Raw genomic sequence first — 18,874 nt, 5'->3', positions numbered from 1 at the left:
AACCTATTACAAGACTTGGGACCTACAGGTAAACCTGGAAAAAATACCATAAAATAAAATGTTTATTACTGAGAGCTATACATTGTGTGCATGATGCATCAGGGAGCTTTGGACTGGCTATCAAAGAACTGTGATTTAATTCAACTGTAATTTTCCTGGACAGCAGTATCTCCCATGGAATACTTAAAGGCACTCCATGGGAGATTCCTCACTCCGAGAAAATTACAGTTAAATTTTTTCACCAGCATGACCCAACTTTGTTATGGAAGTAAAATCTGGGTTTCGATTTTAGCAATGGATTACACTGACTGGAATAAAAACCCTAAAAGACACTCTTCTTTTGGAAGCACTACAAACAAATTCTCTATGTGCACAAGACCTCCAGCAACAACAGCTGCAGTCGGGAACTAGGTCATTTCCCTCTGCTAACTGACAGTCACCAAAGAATATTTAGTGACCTCTCAGCTAAAGAAACAAACAGACTCCCTTCTGCAAACTACAAGAATATTTAAAACTTATCCCATATGAAAACACAATCTGCTCTGATATATCACTGCTCTCCGGTCTCAAAAACTTTTCTCTCCTGACCAGTGGAACACACACTGCCACCCCAATCTGAGAAATACACAGGAAGCAAGGCCCAAACATAAAATAACAATATACAAGTCATTGGGGAGAACTAATTCAAACTAGCAACAAGCTAAACTGACACAAATAATAGGACAGAAATATGTTAGCAGATCACCTCACCCTATGCAAAACTACAGAAGAATATTCCCAAATTCAGAACCTGTGATCATACGGTGGAAATTTGAAGGCTCAAGGCAAATTCAAATCCCATAGATGGAAGGCTGTGTGCGACAAAGTGTGCCACAAAAGAGAGGCTGACACAGAGAGACTTTCTAATCCTGTGTCTCAATCACAAGGAAATGTGAGAAAGATATTTCCTTAAGTCATCAGAATCTTAAAGATCATTCATAAAAAAGTGCTGTGAGAAATAAAGTGTCTGTCATTGGGAGAAAGGAAAGAGATGACAGCGATTGAATCACATCATGCTATGTAGCAACCTGCCATCAAGCCAGGTTAAACTACTGGCCACACTGCAGTCAATGTCAAAACTCCCACTGACTTCAGCAGGGACAGGATTTCATTCTAGAAGTGACCAGTAATGACAAAGACACAGGCAATCCATCTAGGGTACATCTATGGTTCCACTACTGTAGCACCTGAGCGTCTCACAATCTTTAATGAATTGATATCAAAAGCCTCCCCTTCCCCCACAGCGTATAGCCCTGGATGAAAATATGCCTAAGAAGTCTGTCCTTTTAAATTTTTTTTATTTTTTTTAACATATTACCAATATTCATGCATCTTTAGATGATTAAAAAGTCTCATTCACAAATTAATATATGCACTGCTTGATAGACACCTTACCATATTTTTGTAACGCTGAGACAACAGTGTTTTTCTAAGAATTCTTCCTGTTCCACAGCTTTCTTTAATTCAGATCTTAAAATAGCAATCTAAAAATATTTTAACTACAGTAATTGTTTCTTTTAAAACTGAGTCAGCAATGGTTTCATAAATATAGGGTCCTTTAAACAAAATCTGGAAAAGATATTTTGTTTTTGTAGCGCTATTTCTCCTACCATAAAACTGCTTACATAAGTTATTTTATTTTTAAAAAGTGTATTTATCTTCTATTTTATAATTACTATATATTGGTGCCTTTGAAAGTTTGAAAATACTACATATTTCCTTTAAAGACAATATTTCTCATTTATAGAATGAGACGCTTATGTAAATCACACTCAGCCTATCTGTATCTGGAAGTGCTTAAATACCTGGTAAATCTGGCTCTAAATGACTACTACAGCAGTGAGCTTGAACAAAATAACCTAATAGTAAATATCAATCATCTCCAGAATAACATTAGGCAAATTTCCTAATCCCTGCACAGAACTCAATACTTCCTTTTCCTATAAAACTTAATATACAATTAAAAACAATACCTCATGTATGCCTCTCTCTCATCTATTGAAATTGAACTGCATTGTTGGGAAGCTATGATAACTATTCTTTCTTTTACATATTCTCCATGGTTTATAGTTCAACTTGGGGGAACAAAGTTTAGCTCTACTTTTGGTATGGCAAAGTTTCATTTTCATTGGCCAAAGACGTTTAAGGCAGTGAACAGTTCGGTTATCCAGTTGCATGCTGTGAGAAATACAACATGGTCACCAAAATCATATTATATCGAGTCCCTTTCACACCCAGAAATCAGAAGTGAGGACAGACGAGACAAATATTTTTGCTATCCTGGTTAGATTTGGTATCTCATCTGAAAAGATATGGTGGGTTGTTAGAACTGAGGTCTGTGACCTTTGGGCTGGATTCCTGTCTGTCACTTGCAAAAGACAAGAGTAAAGTGATAACCCATTTGCATCAATGAATTCTTTAGGAAGTTCAACACACTAGATAGCCAATCTTCAACTTTTGTTAAAAGTCCATCTCTTGACATCAGAGACATACCTATTTGTTACCAACTTTTGAACCATCCTTTCCAAGGGAAGGCGACTGAAAAGGTCATTGGCTGAATAAGTTAAGAATTTCCAGTTTCTGACTATGGTATAGAGATAGCTCTGTTTGTGAAGACTGATGCCAAATCCCTCTCTGTGTTGGTACAGCTAGATCTATCATCTGCTTTTGACATGAATGACCACAATTTTCTGCTGGTTCAGCTGCACAGACTGAGCTGGTCAGGTTTGCCCTGCAGTGGTCCATTTGTATGTCCTTTAACATCACTTACGGGTGCCTTTCTTACCTGTGTAATTCATTGTTAAACCATTCAGGTAACTGAGTCAATTATATGGGCTTCAAAACACTGTAAAACCCCCACTGAGCACCTCAGCAATTCTGCTATCCTAACTGTGATGTCAGAAGGGATGTAGCATTAATTCAGATAAATGGATGTACTGTTTGTAGAATCAGGAAAACATTTAATGCACGGTGGCTTTTTTTCTAATACTTCACCTGTGAGACATCCTGTATCCTATTTCACCTAGCTCTGTATTACCATAGATCAGCAGACTATTTTATTGTCATGCTTCACTGAAATATCATGCTATGGACTGTAGTGACAATGCCACTTTTGTCACATTGGGCAGACTTGGTTCAGTAGTACATTGTTATGGTAGCCCACTCCAGCAGGGAAAGGGTTACAAGTAAGCCAGAAGAGGCTTGTGCAACCCTGGCCAATTAGGGTGGGGGGCAATCAGCCAATTAGGACCAGCATGGGCCCTATAAAATGCTGCAAGGGCTGAGAGGAGCAGACTCTTACTCCAGCTGTGGAACAGGAGGGACTAGGCTACCTGGGAAGCTACAGAGGGTACCTGAGACACAGCAATGCTGGGGAAAGGCAGACAGAGTTGGGGAGCTCTGGCCAGACCTAACTCCCAGGCTGCAAGCCTGATACAGAGTCCTGAAGGGTACTAGAGCTGCAGGGAGACAGCCAGGCTGGGAGGAGACAGCAGGTCCACACCCTTGCCAATGATGAGTGGCCATTTCAGACTGCAGTTTGCCCTGCAGCAGGGGCTAGATGACAACTCTCTATTGGTCACTGAGCCAGGATGGGCATAGAGTAATGGGGTTCCCTGGGAGGGGAGGACCCCAAAGTATGGGGGCACTGCTGTAGGGCAGTGTCTTGAGGAAATGGTACCGGGGCCAGAAGGGACATGGGGCTTGAAGAAGCACAGAAGACAGTAAATTAGGTTGAGGCACCAGGCAACAGAAGGTGATCCAAGGCTGAAGAAGAGCTAATTCCTGAGGAGACCAGCAGGAGTCACCACACCAGTAAGTTGACCCCATTACAAACATTATCTGTTAAGTGTTAAGCACTCCCAGGGTATGTCTAGACTACATGGCTCTGTCGCCAGAGCCATGTAGATTAGTTTACTAGACATACTCAAATGAAGCAGTGATTTAAATAATTGCCGCTTCATTTAAATTAAAATGGCTGCCACGCTGTCCCGATCAGCTGTTTGGCAGCACAGCGCTGTAGTCTGAACACTCTGTGGTCGACATCAAAGGCATTTGTCGACCTCCCCGGTAAACCTCATCCCACGAGGCATACTGGGGAGGTCGATAAATGCCTTTGATGTTGACCGCGGAGCATCCAGACTACAGTGCTGTGCCGCCAAACAGCTGATCGGCACAGTGCGGCAGCCATTTGAATTTAAATGAAGCGGCGATTATTTAAATCACCACTTCATTTGGGTATGTCTAGTAAACTAATCTGGCAACAGAGCCATGTAGTCTAGACATACCCCCAGTGTTCCACTGATGTCAATGGGAAGAGGATCTTAGCCCCATGTGGTCTTACACCATTCTGTAGAACCTGAACATCAAATGCAATGCTGGTAGTAGTGTCTTTCACAGTATTTCATTATGTGAATGGTACTAATACTACTTCTAGCATGTTGGGTTTGAAGAAGTATATCCTTTATTTAAAAAAAAGAGATGCCTCCTATTATTGTACTATTAAGCCATCTAAATGGACTATTTCCTTCCAAAAGAGTCTTCTATAATGTTAGTAGATTCAGACAACTGAAATTATAATTACTCTACAGTTACAGTGTCAATCAAAACTTCATTTGCTGTTATTAATAAAAACATTAAATAAAAAAATCTACAACAATGTGAAAATCTTCCGGCCCCAAAAAATGAGGGAAATTCAGAGTGAAGGCATAAAATGTCCTTTATGTAAGGGGACTGTTACCCCTTACTAAAACTCTGTGGGAGTTTTTGGTTTGCCAGCTCACAGTATCTGAAGGGGAAGAGTTCATGAGACTGACTGACCCCAGAGACAATGGAAAGCAGCCAACACTCCAGCTCAGCCTGATTGACAGGTTGGACAGGCCAGTGAGGAAGGGGAGAGGCCAGGCCCCGTCCTCCCTGTGAGCTGGGATTGTTCTGGCTCTCTCTCTCTCTGAACAAACAAGCTGTGTGCAGAAGAGGTCCTGCAAAGACAGAGAGCTGAAAAGAGCAGTGCAAGCTGTATGAAGAAGTCCTGCAAAAGGAACAGAGAGCTGAGACACTGCTAAGAGGAGTGCAAGCTGTGCTGAGGGGCAGTTTTTGCAGCAGCAGAGCCAGGCATACAGAGCACAAGGAATGTGTTGAGCAGCAGACTTGCAGGGCTCAGAGAGCAAAAAGGAACAGAGAAGCAACACAAGGAACTGGAACTGGCCAAGCAGCACAGCCTGCAGCTGGATGTGGTGAGCACCTGGGACCAGCAAAGTGTGGGGAAAGGCTCTGGACTGGGAGAGGGGTCTGGCCACTTCGAGCTTGAGACTGTGTGGTCACTACCAGAGCTAGTGTGTCCAGCCTGTAGCCCCCCTGCTGCATATCCAGGGCCTCTAAGAAAGAGACTGTGGACTGTCCTTATACTCTGCAGGCTGCTGTTTTGATGTCCCTGTGCTACAGAGCAGGGCTGTGTGTTCTCATTTAACCATTCTCATTTTTTTCTTATTCTTTTCTCTTTAGTCCGTTGTTGTTTAATAAATTGTATTTGCTTTGAACCTTATGAAGTGATCACTGGGCCAAGAAGGCCTGCAGTGTAAAGAGAGCACCTCGGAGTGGGGACACCCTAACTCCTGCCCCTAGTGACTACAAGGTCAGGGATTAAGCCCCAGGAAACCTGGGCCCAGCCTTGTTGGGGTTTCAAGGGTTCTGCTACTCAGGAGAGTGGAGGGGGAGCCCTCAGGATCAGGGAGCCGTGGGGTAAAGGAAGTGGGAGCGGGGACTCAGATCCTTTCGCTGGTTCATTTCACCGGGGTGTATAGAAGCCAGGAAAGTTCCCCACAATAGCAGGACCATTCCCCCGCTTACATTTAGCTACCAAGCTGCTGTCTAACATACCTGGTAAGTATGGCAAAACATACTGCCTGTGCTGCCCATGCGTCAAGTATGTCACTTTTGAAATACCAACATTCCAGAGCATCAGCATTTCAGAGCATGCTGTTTGCACAGAAGTTGTGCATGAAGGCCAGAAAAAAAAAAACAGATTAACTCACCCTGTTGAACCTATGCATTGTAACAAATCTTTTAAGATACCTACCATATGCGTAAGCACACTATTCTATGACCACAGCAATACTTAGGGACAGAAGAATGAGTTAACAGAGTGAGAGACTTCACTCTCAATGTCCTTGTTTCAATCATTTATACATCAGTAGCATTTGTACTGTAATGTGTAGTTTCATACACAATATACAATTCAAGGAAGCATTACAAATGGCTGTTTCAAAATTTCTTTTAGTAGACAAACAGGAAAGACACAATTTCTTCAATCTATCTTGAGAAGTTTTATTACACAAAAGTGAACACCAAAGTAAGTTGTCTTAAAAATATTAAATCAGGAAAAATGTGATACTGAAACTTTTATTCTTATACAGAAAACGCATTAGAAGCACACTGGATATATTTTAAAAAGTACACACACCTTTAAATATCTACTGGAATCACAATCACAAACAGATTTATTAGGAGGTGTTCAAACAATAATTCCCTCCTAATTTTAATCTCCATCAATGCTTGATAACAAATAAAATGGTTTTAATGAAAATATCCCTACCAGACTCACTCTGATAACTTATATGAGAAATAGCAAAATATTTAATTATTTTAACTTGAAAAAAATCTTACCTCTTACAACAAGGTCAGCAGAAGCTGAAGAGTTATCAACAATTGTCTGTGCCGTGCATGTGTATCTTCCAGCATGCCGCAGCTGTACATTTTTAATAAGCAGTTCACCATTGGCCTTTATCTGTTACAAGAATCATATCATTCTGATTAATAATTTTTTTATATATTTGTCACACTCACATGTCTATCATTTCATATACAGTAATGGTCACTCATGACTAGCAAGAGCTCGCTTTCAGGACAAAAGGAGATGATTACCACCTCAGAGAAATACTTGATTTATTTATATTGCATTTCTGGGAAAAATGTTGCTTTTAAATAGAGCTGAAAATCCAAATGTTCTGAAAATAAAAACTCTATTTTTTTTACTAGCCAGTACTGCACTTTGTGCACATGTACCATGTACATGTACCACCTTATTAAAACACTGGTTTATAATAGTTTTAGCCTATTATTTCCCAATATTACTTACATTATTGTGGAATTACACATAGATATAGAGAAAAGAAAGATAACACTATCATCATGTTAGTAAAGATCTGCTTCATATACTGGGACAGCTCAGACCATACAATCAATGTATGGATCATCTTCCTCAATGGCACTAATTTTTGCCTCCCAGGCATGCTGTAGAGGACAAGCCTGTTCAAGACCATGTGAATAAAGATCTACACCTTTACATGGAACCCCACAGTACTGTGAAACATCCATCAGCCCTTTAAAAGGATTCATGGGAGCATGAGTGGCAAGAAGATTCCTGTAGTAGGACAGATCCCATGGAGCCATGCTGTGAAGTGGTAGAACTTGAGCACAAGATCTCTGTGCAGATGATCTTAATACAAATTAATTCCATGGGATTTATAAGATTACGAAGGTGGAACCATGGCTTCTTCCATTTTGGGAAAACTGTCTTTCCCAAGGATTCAGCTGAAGACAAATTGAAAGTTCTGTAGGATGCTGAGAATTCTTTCAACAACTCAGCAACACACATATTCATGTGGTTAACTTTAAACAATCCCTGACTCAGAGAAGTTCAATCTAAACAGGAAAAAGAGATTCAGACGTGCAAGGCTTTGTTGAACAGCAGATGAATTTGTAACACATCCATGCGATGTTTTAAAAAATCTTGCCAATAATAAGTAACAGCCAAATTTCTTAGGATGGTAGAGTAACACTGATAGAGCTCATGGAGAAATTCAATCTTATTATTGGGTACAACTTGTATTAGAAAAGCACCTAAAGGTCCCAGTCCCTTACTCTGAGCTCTGTATGAACACAACTATCTGCCCTGCAGCAAGGAGCAAGCCTCCCAGCAAACATGCATTCGTTCCGTTTAGCTAGTGTGTTGAAAACAGCAGTGGAGACATTGCAACACAGGCAGCAACTCAAACTAGCTACCGGAGCTTGGATGAGCCTTGTACTCAGGCAGCTAAGCCCATGCCACTGACCAAGCCTCAGTGACATTTTTAGAGCACTACCTTGAGCAGAGCTAGTGCATGTTTGTCTACCTGAACTCCTAGCAGCAGTGTAGACATGCCCAGAAAGTCAGTCCCTGACCTAAGGAGATGAGAGGGTCAGTGCCTCAACTGTGGTACATGAGAATAGAGCAAGGGTGGGCAAAAGCCTCTCAGCGGACTGGATCTGGCCTGCCTAGGGCTTTGATCCAGCCTGCAAGGCAGTTCCAGCCCTACTCTCTAAAGGCGTGCCCAACTTGTGGCATGTGTGCCACGAGGGCAGGAGTTCAGCCCTGCCTCTCCTCTCCTCTCCTCTCCTCTCCTCGTGCAGCCGCTAGAGAATACTCCCCTCCTCCAGCAGCAGGTTAGGGCAGCAGGAGGCAGTGCTGGGGCTGAGGCTCCTCAGTGGCACCTTGGCCATGTGGTCCGGGGCCGGCCCCAGAGGCTGGAGGTGCTGCTGCCACGGCGCCTCTGGCATCCAGGGCTGGCCCCAGGCTGCTTGGCTATGGTACAGGCGCCTCCAACCCCTGAGAAAAGCCCCGGGCCATGTGGCTGCAGTAGCAGTGCTTCTGGCCTCCAGGGTGGCCTAAGGCCACGTGGCCATGGTGTGTCAGGGGCCAGCCCCAGTCTGTGTGGCCGCAGCAGCACCTCTGGGGCCACGTGGCCACAGTGCCTCCAGGGCTGGCCTGTGGCCACGGTAGTGGTGCCTCAAGGACCGGTCACAGACCACATGGCCACAGCAGCAGCATCTCCTGCCTCTGGGGCCGGCCCTGGATTCCATGGCCGCTGCGTCAGTGGGGCCTCCTTCTAGGGCGGCTGGGAAAGTGTAGCTGTAGCTGTTGCTGCAAGGGGGCATGAAGCCAGGTAAGGTTCCCCTTCATGCCCAGACCTCCCCCCCTTCAATCCCCTCACTTCACTCCCCCCAAAATCTAGCACCCCCAGCTTGCTCCAACACCCTCCCTTGTTCCTGCTCCCACACCCTACTGCCATCCCTATCCTACTTGTTGCCAGCCCTGACTTGCGCACTGTACCCCTTATATTTTTGATAAACTAATATGAGAAAGTTAAAACACTTAACCTGTTTAATAATTTAAATTAAACCATTCTTACTAGTTGCAGCTGGGTCAGAAAATAATGTCACTATACCCAGGAGGGTAGTTCTCAACCCCGCCCCCTCTGCCTGAGGCCCCACCCCTTCTGGGTTGGCCTGCGGCCACTTCCAAAATTTGTGATGTGCCCCCCCCCCCCAAAAAAAAATTATTGTACACCGCTGGAATTGAGTGAAGAAGCTGTTGATATGGGTGGTTATTGAAGTCATCAGATATAAAAGGGATTGACCAAAAAATCATTGTTTCCTATCAATATACAATAGAACCTGCATACAAGTAACAGTTATATGGTGTTTAAACAGTACACATCTCCGAGTCAACAGTGTAAATTATATGTCTACCTAGTGTTGATTACCGATACAGTACACTGCAAATACACAAATGGTATAAAATATTCTGTAGCTGACTTTAATTATCTATATAATTTCATATCTATGTATTGTTTTCAGTCTCAGAAACAATTATATAGAATGTAATGAAAGTATACCATGCTTGGTATTTTAAGCCCTCAACACTTCAAATATATAGCTACTGAATAGGGCAATTATTTTTTTGCATCATATGTGTAACACCAAACCAAATGAATGATAGTCTTTTGTTTTAAACATGTTTCTTGTTATCTCAGAGGAAAAAATATGAAATGTATGTACATTCTCTGCTCCCTCCACCTTTTCTCTCTCTGGAGCAGCCTGAAGCTGTCCTCACAATCCAAAACAAAACAAGAGGACTAAATGGACCCACCTGGAACACCTGTCAACAGCTCTCCCTAGACATCTAGTAAGGAGTCTGCTGATACCCACTGTCATACAACCTGAAAACCATATACAAACTACCTTTGCATGTGCCGCATAGCCTTTTATCTTCTCACTGTATCTTTAAACTAGAATCAAGCAGATTTATGGAAAAAAAGAATAGACCTAAAATTTCTTCATTCAATGTTCTGAAAGTCTTACTCCTTTGAATCTGTTCATGCAGCATTCAGTCTGTGCGACACAAAGCTAGTCTAGAACAAATTACCTGTGCTTTCTTTTCGTCTTTCTTTTTTGCCTAAAATGAAAATTGAAAAGTGGGTTTCTTAGTGAATGTTTTCTGTTAAAATATTGAGCTGATTTTCATTTATTCATATTAATGCACCACAGACTAGCTTTTTCACTGAAAACTATTACTTTTACATTGTCTGCTAATACATTATTTAACTGATAGCGTAATGTCTGCGCTGTGTAAGGACGGTAAGTAATTATGAGATAGCAAACCCATATGTTAGCATGGAAAGTTGCCTTCTGTCTCCACAGAATAAACCAAATAATTCTAAACAAAATATAACTGAAAGGGTATTCATTATAAATGGAAATGGTATAAAATATACTAATCTGCAGTGACAGCTTGCAATAACATTTTGTAGGATGTGAAGAGTTTTACTAACTTTACTATAGGTAAGTTATGTGAATGACAGAATGTTTCATGCAATGTTATCTACTAAGTACAGCACTGCAGAAACAACCTGTTAAGCAGGCTCAGGCCTTGAGAGTCCTTTCCAGCCTCAATCTCAGATCAGAACTACTACTGCTCTTCTCAGCAACTAATGTGCTTTGTTCTCTTTTATATTTACAATCCATCACCAGCTCTCTCACTTTCTTCTGGGCAAAAGTACTGTAGTAGTAGCAGTCAGTCCTGACAACACATCCATTCCTTCAGGGATCTTATTCTCCTGCAGCTCCTCCTTTCTTTTTACTTATAAAGTCCTAGCTGCTGGGCATACTTCCATTCAATTAGACCTTCAGTGGTTTCACCATTTGCCAAAGTTAGCTGGCCGTCTTTGCCAATTGCTTGCCTTCTAATTAATATAACCTGGTGGGGTATTCAGTGACAGGGTGCTGAGTTAGTTCCTGAGTCAGGAAACTCTGGTACACAAAAGCGGCGAGGAGTCCTGTGGCACCTTATAGACTAACTGAAGTTAGTCTATAAGGTGCCACAGGACTCCTTGCTGCTTTTGCAGATTCAGACTAACACGGCTACCCCTCTGATATCTGGCACACAAGCGTTTCTAACACAAGCGTTTCCTACTCTTTCAGTTATCTTAAGAATTTTATTTCATAATTTTATTGTGGTCTGAATGATTAGTTATGAGCTAAGTAGTGGATACTGCTCTCATTTTTTTCTAAATGACTATTATTAAATTATTACGGTGTTCACTTGTTGTCTCAAACCACACACACAAAAAAGCAGTTTATTCATGCAAAACTCCTATTGATTCCAAAAGTAAAACACAATGTATTCTGAAAAATTCTCCAGCACACTATAACTCATTAATGAGGGAATAAAATGAACAGAATCCATGTACTCATTTTGTCCATTTAAAAATACATTAAAAGAACAAGGAAGTACAAAGTCAAGCACTCAGAAGTTAGATAAAGCCATAATTAAGGTTGCCTCGATTTATCCCGTTTGTGTATATTAGTGTATAATACACTTTTAAATTCCACAATCACATATTCTTTCCACAGTACCCTGTCTCATTTACTGCACAGGATGGACACCATTCACTGCATGAATGGCTATTCTATATCTTGTTATATTTTGTTTATTCAATGTGTGGGCCGAGCCTTATTTACTGAATATTATTCAAATACTACTCTAATCTTCCTCCTTTCACCATTATACAGTGTTTCACAAACATGAATTAATTTGTTTTCAAAATATACGTGTCAAGTGAAATGGTGGCATTATCCCCATTTTAATGAAGGGGAATTTAAGCTCAGAGAGATGAATATAAAATGTGTTCACTAATTTTAGGTAATAATAATTTGGACAAATTTGGGACTGATTCACCTGAACAGCAAAGGGTACACTCATGCCACAGAGACATCCCCCTGCTAACTTTCAAGTCTCTGATGCAAATCATGAAATTCTCAGAACTTCACAACCTAACAGCTGTCAGATTTTTTTAACATGGGCAAAAAACAAGGTATTTTCCTCTTAACCTGGTTCTAAACCATTGTTGCTGAAACTTTCCAAAATAATTCAGCAATTTGACCAAATAATGACCAACTGAAAACAGTTTTATAGTGGGAAGCATCAGTCAACCTTACCCATATGCATTGCTACCTACAGCAGCTATAATTATTCCATATATACACACACTGTAGGTAAAATACCACTCTTTGTTACACTACTACAAAATCCACTAACAGGAGTTGCACCCGTTAAATGACTGTAGAACATGAACTTCCAAAAAAATACACACCATTATGAGTAATATTTTATGTTAAATAACATATGTACATAATGTTTAAAATAACTCAGTTATGCACAGATGCTAGTTTGTAATTGTATCCTGTAACTTCTTTAGAAAAAGGTTATTGAAGTAAATCACAGCATTATGCACGTGTTAGTCTTTAACATATTTTCATAAAAACCCTAATCATCCTTTCAAAATATATATAAAGTTCTTTCATGCAAGGTAAAATGTTACAAAAGATTAACAGCTGGATTGATAACACACCACATTGGAATGATTAACATCTAACCCTCCTAACTCACTCCAGATTGTTCAGAAACTGCATTTTCCTATGGAAAACAAACACAGATTAACTTATTGGGATCATGAAATGTCATAGTCAGAAGCATAGTGGCAATATTCACAATTAAAAAATGTAAACATTAATTTTGGTAGAATTAACTTTTGAAATAATGGTTATTTGCAATGTTTTTCTCATCAAATTATAGGGAAAGATATAAACTGTCAATGCAAAACAAAAATTGCATGGGATTCCATTAATGGTTCTGAAGTTAGAAATGTTTAAGCATTTAATACCATTTTGGATGTAATGGACACTTATGAGGTCCAGGTTTATGTCTCTTGACTGAAAACAGGAAAATAAAAAATTAAAATGTAAACATTTGAAAATATCCAAAACAAGAATATCAATTGAGAGCAGCCATACTTGGTAAAGGAGAAACGTATAAATATTTGGAAAGAAGAAGCATAAGAGGAAACAGGATAGGATACAGGTAGACAAAGGAAAAGCAGAGAAGTGTCTGATGAGGAACTTTCTGTGATAAAAGAACAAGAAACTTTTTGGTGCAACATCAGAACTTTCTCTTTAAGAACATTGGTGACATAACCAGTTAATTTGGTGTAAATGAGGATTACACACATATGGAAAAGCATATGAAGTTAGTTCTATACTTCACTGGCATCTGGTATGACAAAGAAACTCCAGTTCACAATGTAGTGAATTCAGGTGCCATGTGCAATATTTATTTCTCCCCTGAGTCGAAGTCACTGTTCATCATAATCACATAGACTCAATGGATTATTAATATTTTCCAGTATATTAATTCCTGTTTTCCAATATATAGGGTAAATCTAATTAGCACCAGTCTTGATTTTAATGGTTATTAAATTAATATCTATACACTTTTCAATTAATTGACAATACAGGTTTGACTGTCCTCTCTGCCAGTGTGAATCCAGACTAGTGCCAGTTTTGTGGCATACTATTCCCTTTCCCCATGGAAGCTCCTATAGTACTTAATGGTGATCAGACTCTACAAGGCTTTTCAGGGAAGAGTTCCCCCAAAATATATGGAGATTATTGCATACAATAACACTGACTGATTCCAAACCATCAACTCCTCTTTCCCTGTATCATGCCTGGCCTATGTTGCCCAAGGAGCTGAGGAAATAAATACTATTCCTCTGTGGAAGTGCTCCATCCTCCTGATAAAATAATGGGCAAAACTATTTGAGTTTCCAGTTCTCTGCATTAAAAAGAAAACCCACACACCCCAAAAGCCTCAATGCTGAGCCTGAACTTTATTAACATATCCTGGGAGCAATGATGTATGAATCTCAGAGCTTTGGCTATTATGCAAATACACAAACAAAACTTTTCCCAAACCACACAGGTTTGGTCTCAATTACATAGCTCAGAATTCACATGAGCTAACCATATTGCTCCTTTCATTCAGTACATTTATTTTTTTTCTAATCAGATACACTCATTCTAATATATTTAAGTTCATAAATAAACCATTCAATATTTTAAGTAATGTTACATCTACTGACCTATTAGTTTAAATATCAGTAATAACCTTTTGTAAATTTCACTTATATATAATGGCAAATAGTGTTGAAACAATAAACAATGTGAAGAAAAAAAGTGATCTATCCTGAAAATAAAACCTGTATACACTGGAGCTCTCTCTTTCTCTCCATGGAGCTCCCCTGAACCAAACTTTTTGTACTCAGTGATAAAGCTTTCTATAACTCAATAGGAGTCTAGGTTCTCAGTGGTAAAAAGAAAGCTTACAAAGCAAATACAGAACATAGGCATCAGCAGATTCTGTCCACAATTAGATATGAATGCTTTGTATGTTTTCACTCAAAACCTCATCTTGGCTGGGTTACAAACTGCCTCCATCAATATCAAGAGAGCTGAATCACAAACTGGAAATTGTGATAGCAGTTCTCAGGGATGTTCCAAAGTGTATATGCGGTTCACCACTCAAATATTTGCCAACTTTAAAGCAAGAGACTTTCATCATATGAGCCATCTACTTATGATTTTAGACTATAAAATCATGTCAAAGACAAAAATATCTCTGTGATGTTCACCCTCTCTGAGATGTGATGCTTTCTAAAGACTTTTCCCACTTAACTTTTGACTGCTGTCAGAATGTGGTCAAAGGTGAATGCAAATCTTTCCCAGTACCTCTCTGGTGACCTAACCGAAGTAATGATCCATCCCTGAAGGAACATCAGATTACAGATCTCATTCCATACTGCAGATGACATGCCACTTGGCACTAACAAAGCTATTTGGAGGAGTATAACAAAACAGGAGCAGTGGGCAAAGTTTTCAAATTTGGGTCCCCAAAATTAGGCATGTGTTTTCAGAGATTCTGAAGAAGTGCTCTGAATATACAATTAATACCAGGTAATTCAGAAAAAGAGGAAACAGTTTAGCCAGAGCTTGCACTCCTCTTTCTTCACAATAGACTAAAGGATTTTTTTAAAAAAATCTGTACATCCTTTAATTGGGGACAAAAATACTGAATGAAAATGAGTTTCCCTTGTCCCAGTGAAGGATGATAAGGAATGGCAAAAGATAACCATCTGGCATTATAATAAATAGAAATAGCACAGTTACTTTGAATGTTGTAGCTACTTGTTGTGATAGTGTAAAATGTAGTTAAAGTCACTTTTCTCACTGCTTGTTCTCAAAAGACATAGGCAAAATCTACTCAGATTTACACCAGTGCAAGCCCATTGTCTGAGTCTCATTAGCAGAAGAATTTGGCTTATCCTGGTTTGTAAGACATATTTGGCAGGCAAGGTAGGGGTAACTAAAAATCAGCAGTCTAATGATAGGGCTTACACAGTAGGACCTCATCCTTCAAAAGACCTATACTTATATGAGAAGGAAGTATGGTGCTAATTCTACCCTTGACATGTGGACCAAGAAAAATTTCCAACAAATATATTATTCTTCTCCCTTCATATATTCCACTACTTTTGGTGCCAGAAGATATCTGGAAACCTATGCTTTGTAATGATATCAGTGTGATAAAGTCTTGTGTTACTTCATTTTCAAGCAAGAAAATGTTAGAAGCTGAATATACTTTTGCACAAGGCTAACGTTCTAGTAGCTGGTAGGTGGAGGATATAAACTAAACTGCTATCTTTAGATTTCTGAGTGGAGTTATGGACCTATGCCTTTCAGAGTCCATGTTTAGCAAAACAGTCATGACACATAGTTTCTGGTAGTCTTCAAAGTCTCACAAACACACTGATTACAGAGATAATGTGAGCTGTTTTTTCAAGGAATTATTTTCCTCCTGGAATAACAGTTGGCATCTTTCTAGTTTTCACTGAATAGACCTAATTTTTATTGTTTTGAAAATACCATTGCAGATTAATCATATGTTTCTCCAGTGCCATCCAGTGCAAACTGCTTGTTTATTTCACTTTTACCACCATGTCTATTGCTTTCCTACTCCTGCTTGCTTTTAACTAGGTATGTTAAATATTGGTTAATTGAATAGTCGAGTAACCTCATGAAATTTTATTGGTTAGTCGACTATTCTATAATCCATAAGGGCGGAGCCGGAGGCCACTGTATCAGAGGTGGCAGCATGGGGTGCCAGGAAGGAGCTGGTCTATAAGGGAAACCAATTTAAAAACTAGCTCCCCTTACGGACCAGCTGTCTGTCACCCTGAACTGCTGATTCTGAGAAGGTGGGACTGTCTAGGGGAGATCTGAGCTCTTGGACACAGCGTGAGCCAGGACTGAGCTAGGCAGCTCTTAATAGACTTTAAATGCAGAGCCACAGCAAGGGTAGGTCCCGAACCTGTCACAAGCCAGCCTGCTGGCCAGCCTGATAAAAAATTTACTGGCAGAGAAAGGGGGAGAAGGAAATGTGTGTAGTCTATAGCATTAACCTATAAGATTTTTCTCATCTGTTAATTGACCCTACTATTACATTCCTATTCTAAACCATTGACTCCATTCCTCTCAACCTATGCTCACTCCCCTATTGTTACGTTCTTTAAAAATTCCAGGTTCCCCACAAAATCTGATCCAGACTGAGCAGAAACAAATGACCCCCAGACCCACCTCTCTCTCTCTATATATATATCTGTGGGAGTGAAGGGGCAGACTGGTGACAAGTTTATTGTAAGTCACCTTTATAGATTTTGGGCACCACATTCAAGAAAGATATGGAGAAATTGTAGAGGGTCCAGAGAAGAGCAACAAGAATGATTAAAGGTCTAGAGAACATGACCTATGAAGGAAGGCTGAAAGAATTGGGTTTGTTTAGTTTAGAAAAGAGAAGACTGAGGGGGGACATGATAGCAGTTTTCAGGTCTCTACAAGGGTGTCATAAGTAGGAGGGCGAATACTTGTTCATCTTGGCCTCTGAGGATAGAACAAGAAGCAATGGGCTTATACTGCAGCAGGAGAGGCATAGGTTGGACATTAGGAAAAATGTCCTAACTGTCAGGGTGGTCAAACACTGGAATAAATTGTCCAGGGAGGTTGTGGAATCTCCATCTCTGGAGATTCTTAAGAATAGGTTAGATAAATGTCTATCAGGGATGGTCTAGACAGTATTTGGTCCGGCTATGAGGGCAGGGAACTGGACTCGATGACCTCTCGAGGTCCCTTCCAGTCCTAGTATTCTATGATTCTAAGGGCTCCTTTAGAGATACAGATCAGCTGATCTGCCTGACAATGCCTTAGTCAGCCACTGTCTGCTCCCTTAAACAATATAACAGTTTCCTTCTGCAGATAGATGAATGTTGCTCTGAACATGGTTGCTGTGCTTCTGGTTCTCATTCTTATCCCAGTCCATGCATCTCAACTTCTTCCTTCCTGCTTTTAAACTACCTTCCCTGTACGCATTTTCCATTTCCTCCATTTTAAAACTCCTCCACAAACTTCCAATGCTTTTGCTCAGTGGGAACCTTAGATTTACTACAACAGAGCACCCTGCTGTACTCTGCAAAGAGGTAGACAAAGTAATTCAAAACTTTTAAAATGCAAAATACTTTCTCCCTTTCTTTTTTGGTGCAATACAGTTTGTGATCTGAATAAGCAGAGAACTATAAAATAACACTGGCTGTCTAATTAAAGACATAAATGAGAAATGAATAGCTGCACAAAGCAACATTGTCTACCATGTCCTCCTCCCAAGCAGCAACTGTAGTCTGCAAATCAGAATCTAAATTACAAAAATGAGCAGATACTGTACAACACCCATCTAATAACAATTCTGAAGTCTAAGTTACACTGTGTGGTTTACAAAATGTGACTGGTTCAGGCCAGAGGGCTAGATTAGAGAGAGAGAGAGAGAGAGAGAGAGAAGGCAGCTCTAAAAGGCAGCAATGGTCTCACTAGTTAGGAGAGGGTTAGGAGAGGGTTATTTCAGGGCAATCAGGAGCAGCCTAGACAGGGATGCTGTAAATCAATTAGGGGAAGCTGATTTCACTTGAGGCTGCAGCAGGGCCTTGAAAAAAGCCTTCCCTGCTGGGAGAAAGGGAGAGTGGAAGAGGAAGTTCCAGTGAGACGAGACCAGTACAGATAAAGAGAAAGCCAGAAAAAATGGAGAAAGGGAACAACAGCATTGCCAGAGACAGCAAGGAGGGATGAAGCTTTCCAACAAGGGGTGTTTGAGGTCCTTTCCTAGCCCCCTTCCTCCCCCGCAGTAGTAGCCTGAGAGGCTGACCAGGGAGAGCCTGCTCCAATGCCCTTTTTAGCCTATGGACAGAAGCTCAAACCCCAGCAAGGGCATGCAGGACCCATGCCACAGTACCTATACTGTGAGACTGTGCACAGAGCAGGGGTCTGGGACCCAGGAGTGGGACTGACCTTGCCACAAAAAAAATCTGTAATAATGAATTTCACTTTTTCCTATATGCTGGCTCCATTTGTTTTACTCTTTGCATTTAATACCTAATGACTGATAGAGTGCTTGGTTAGGACTCACTGGTCTGCTCTGTGACCTTACCTCTCACCTCTCTATGCCTCAGTAACTCCATCTGTAAAATGGGTGTAATACCTCCTCTGTAAAGTATTTTGCCAACTATAGAAGAAGAGCATC

At 40.5% G+C, this 18,874-nt stretch overlaps 1 protein-coding gene across 10 annotated transcripts in view; it reads right to left on the bottom strand.

Moving 5' to 3' along the window:
* The window catches only part of CNTN1 (contactin 1), a 393,162-nt gene that overhangs the window by 75,979 nt on the left and 298,309 nt on the right, over positions 1-18,874 (bottom strand). For all 10 annotated transcript variants that reach the window (XM_075930024.1, XM_075930057.1, XM_075930017.1 and 7 more), the window contains one exon: positions 6,703-6,823. In XM_075930024.1, the coding sequence (XP_075786139.1) occupies positions 6,703-6,823 (121 nt within the window). The remainder of the gene's footprint in view (positions 1-6,702; positions 6,824-18,874) is intronic.

This window comes from Pelodiscus sinensis, chromosome 1 (genome assembly GCF_049634645.1).
Source record: "Pelodiscus sinensis isolate JC-2024 chromosome 1, ASM4963464v1, whole genome shotgun sequence".
NCBI lineage: Eukaryota > Metazoa > Chordata > Testudines > Trionychidae > Pelodiscus > Pelodiscus sinensis.
This window is presented reverse-complemented; position numbering and strand designations above follow the sequence as displayed.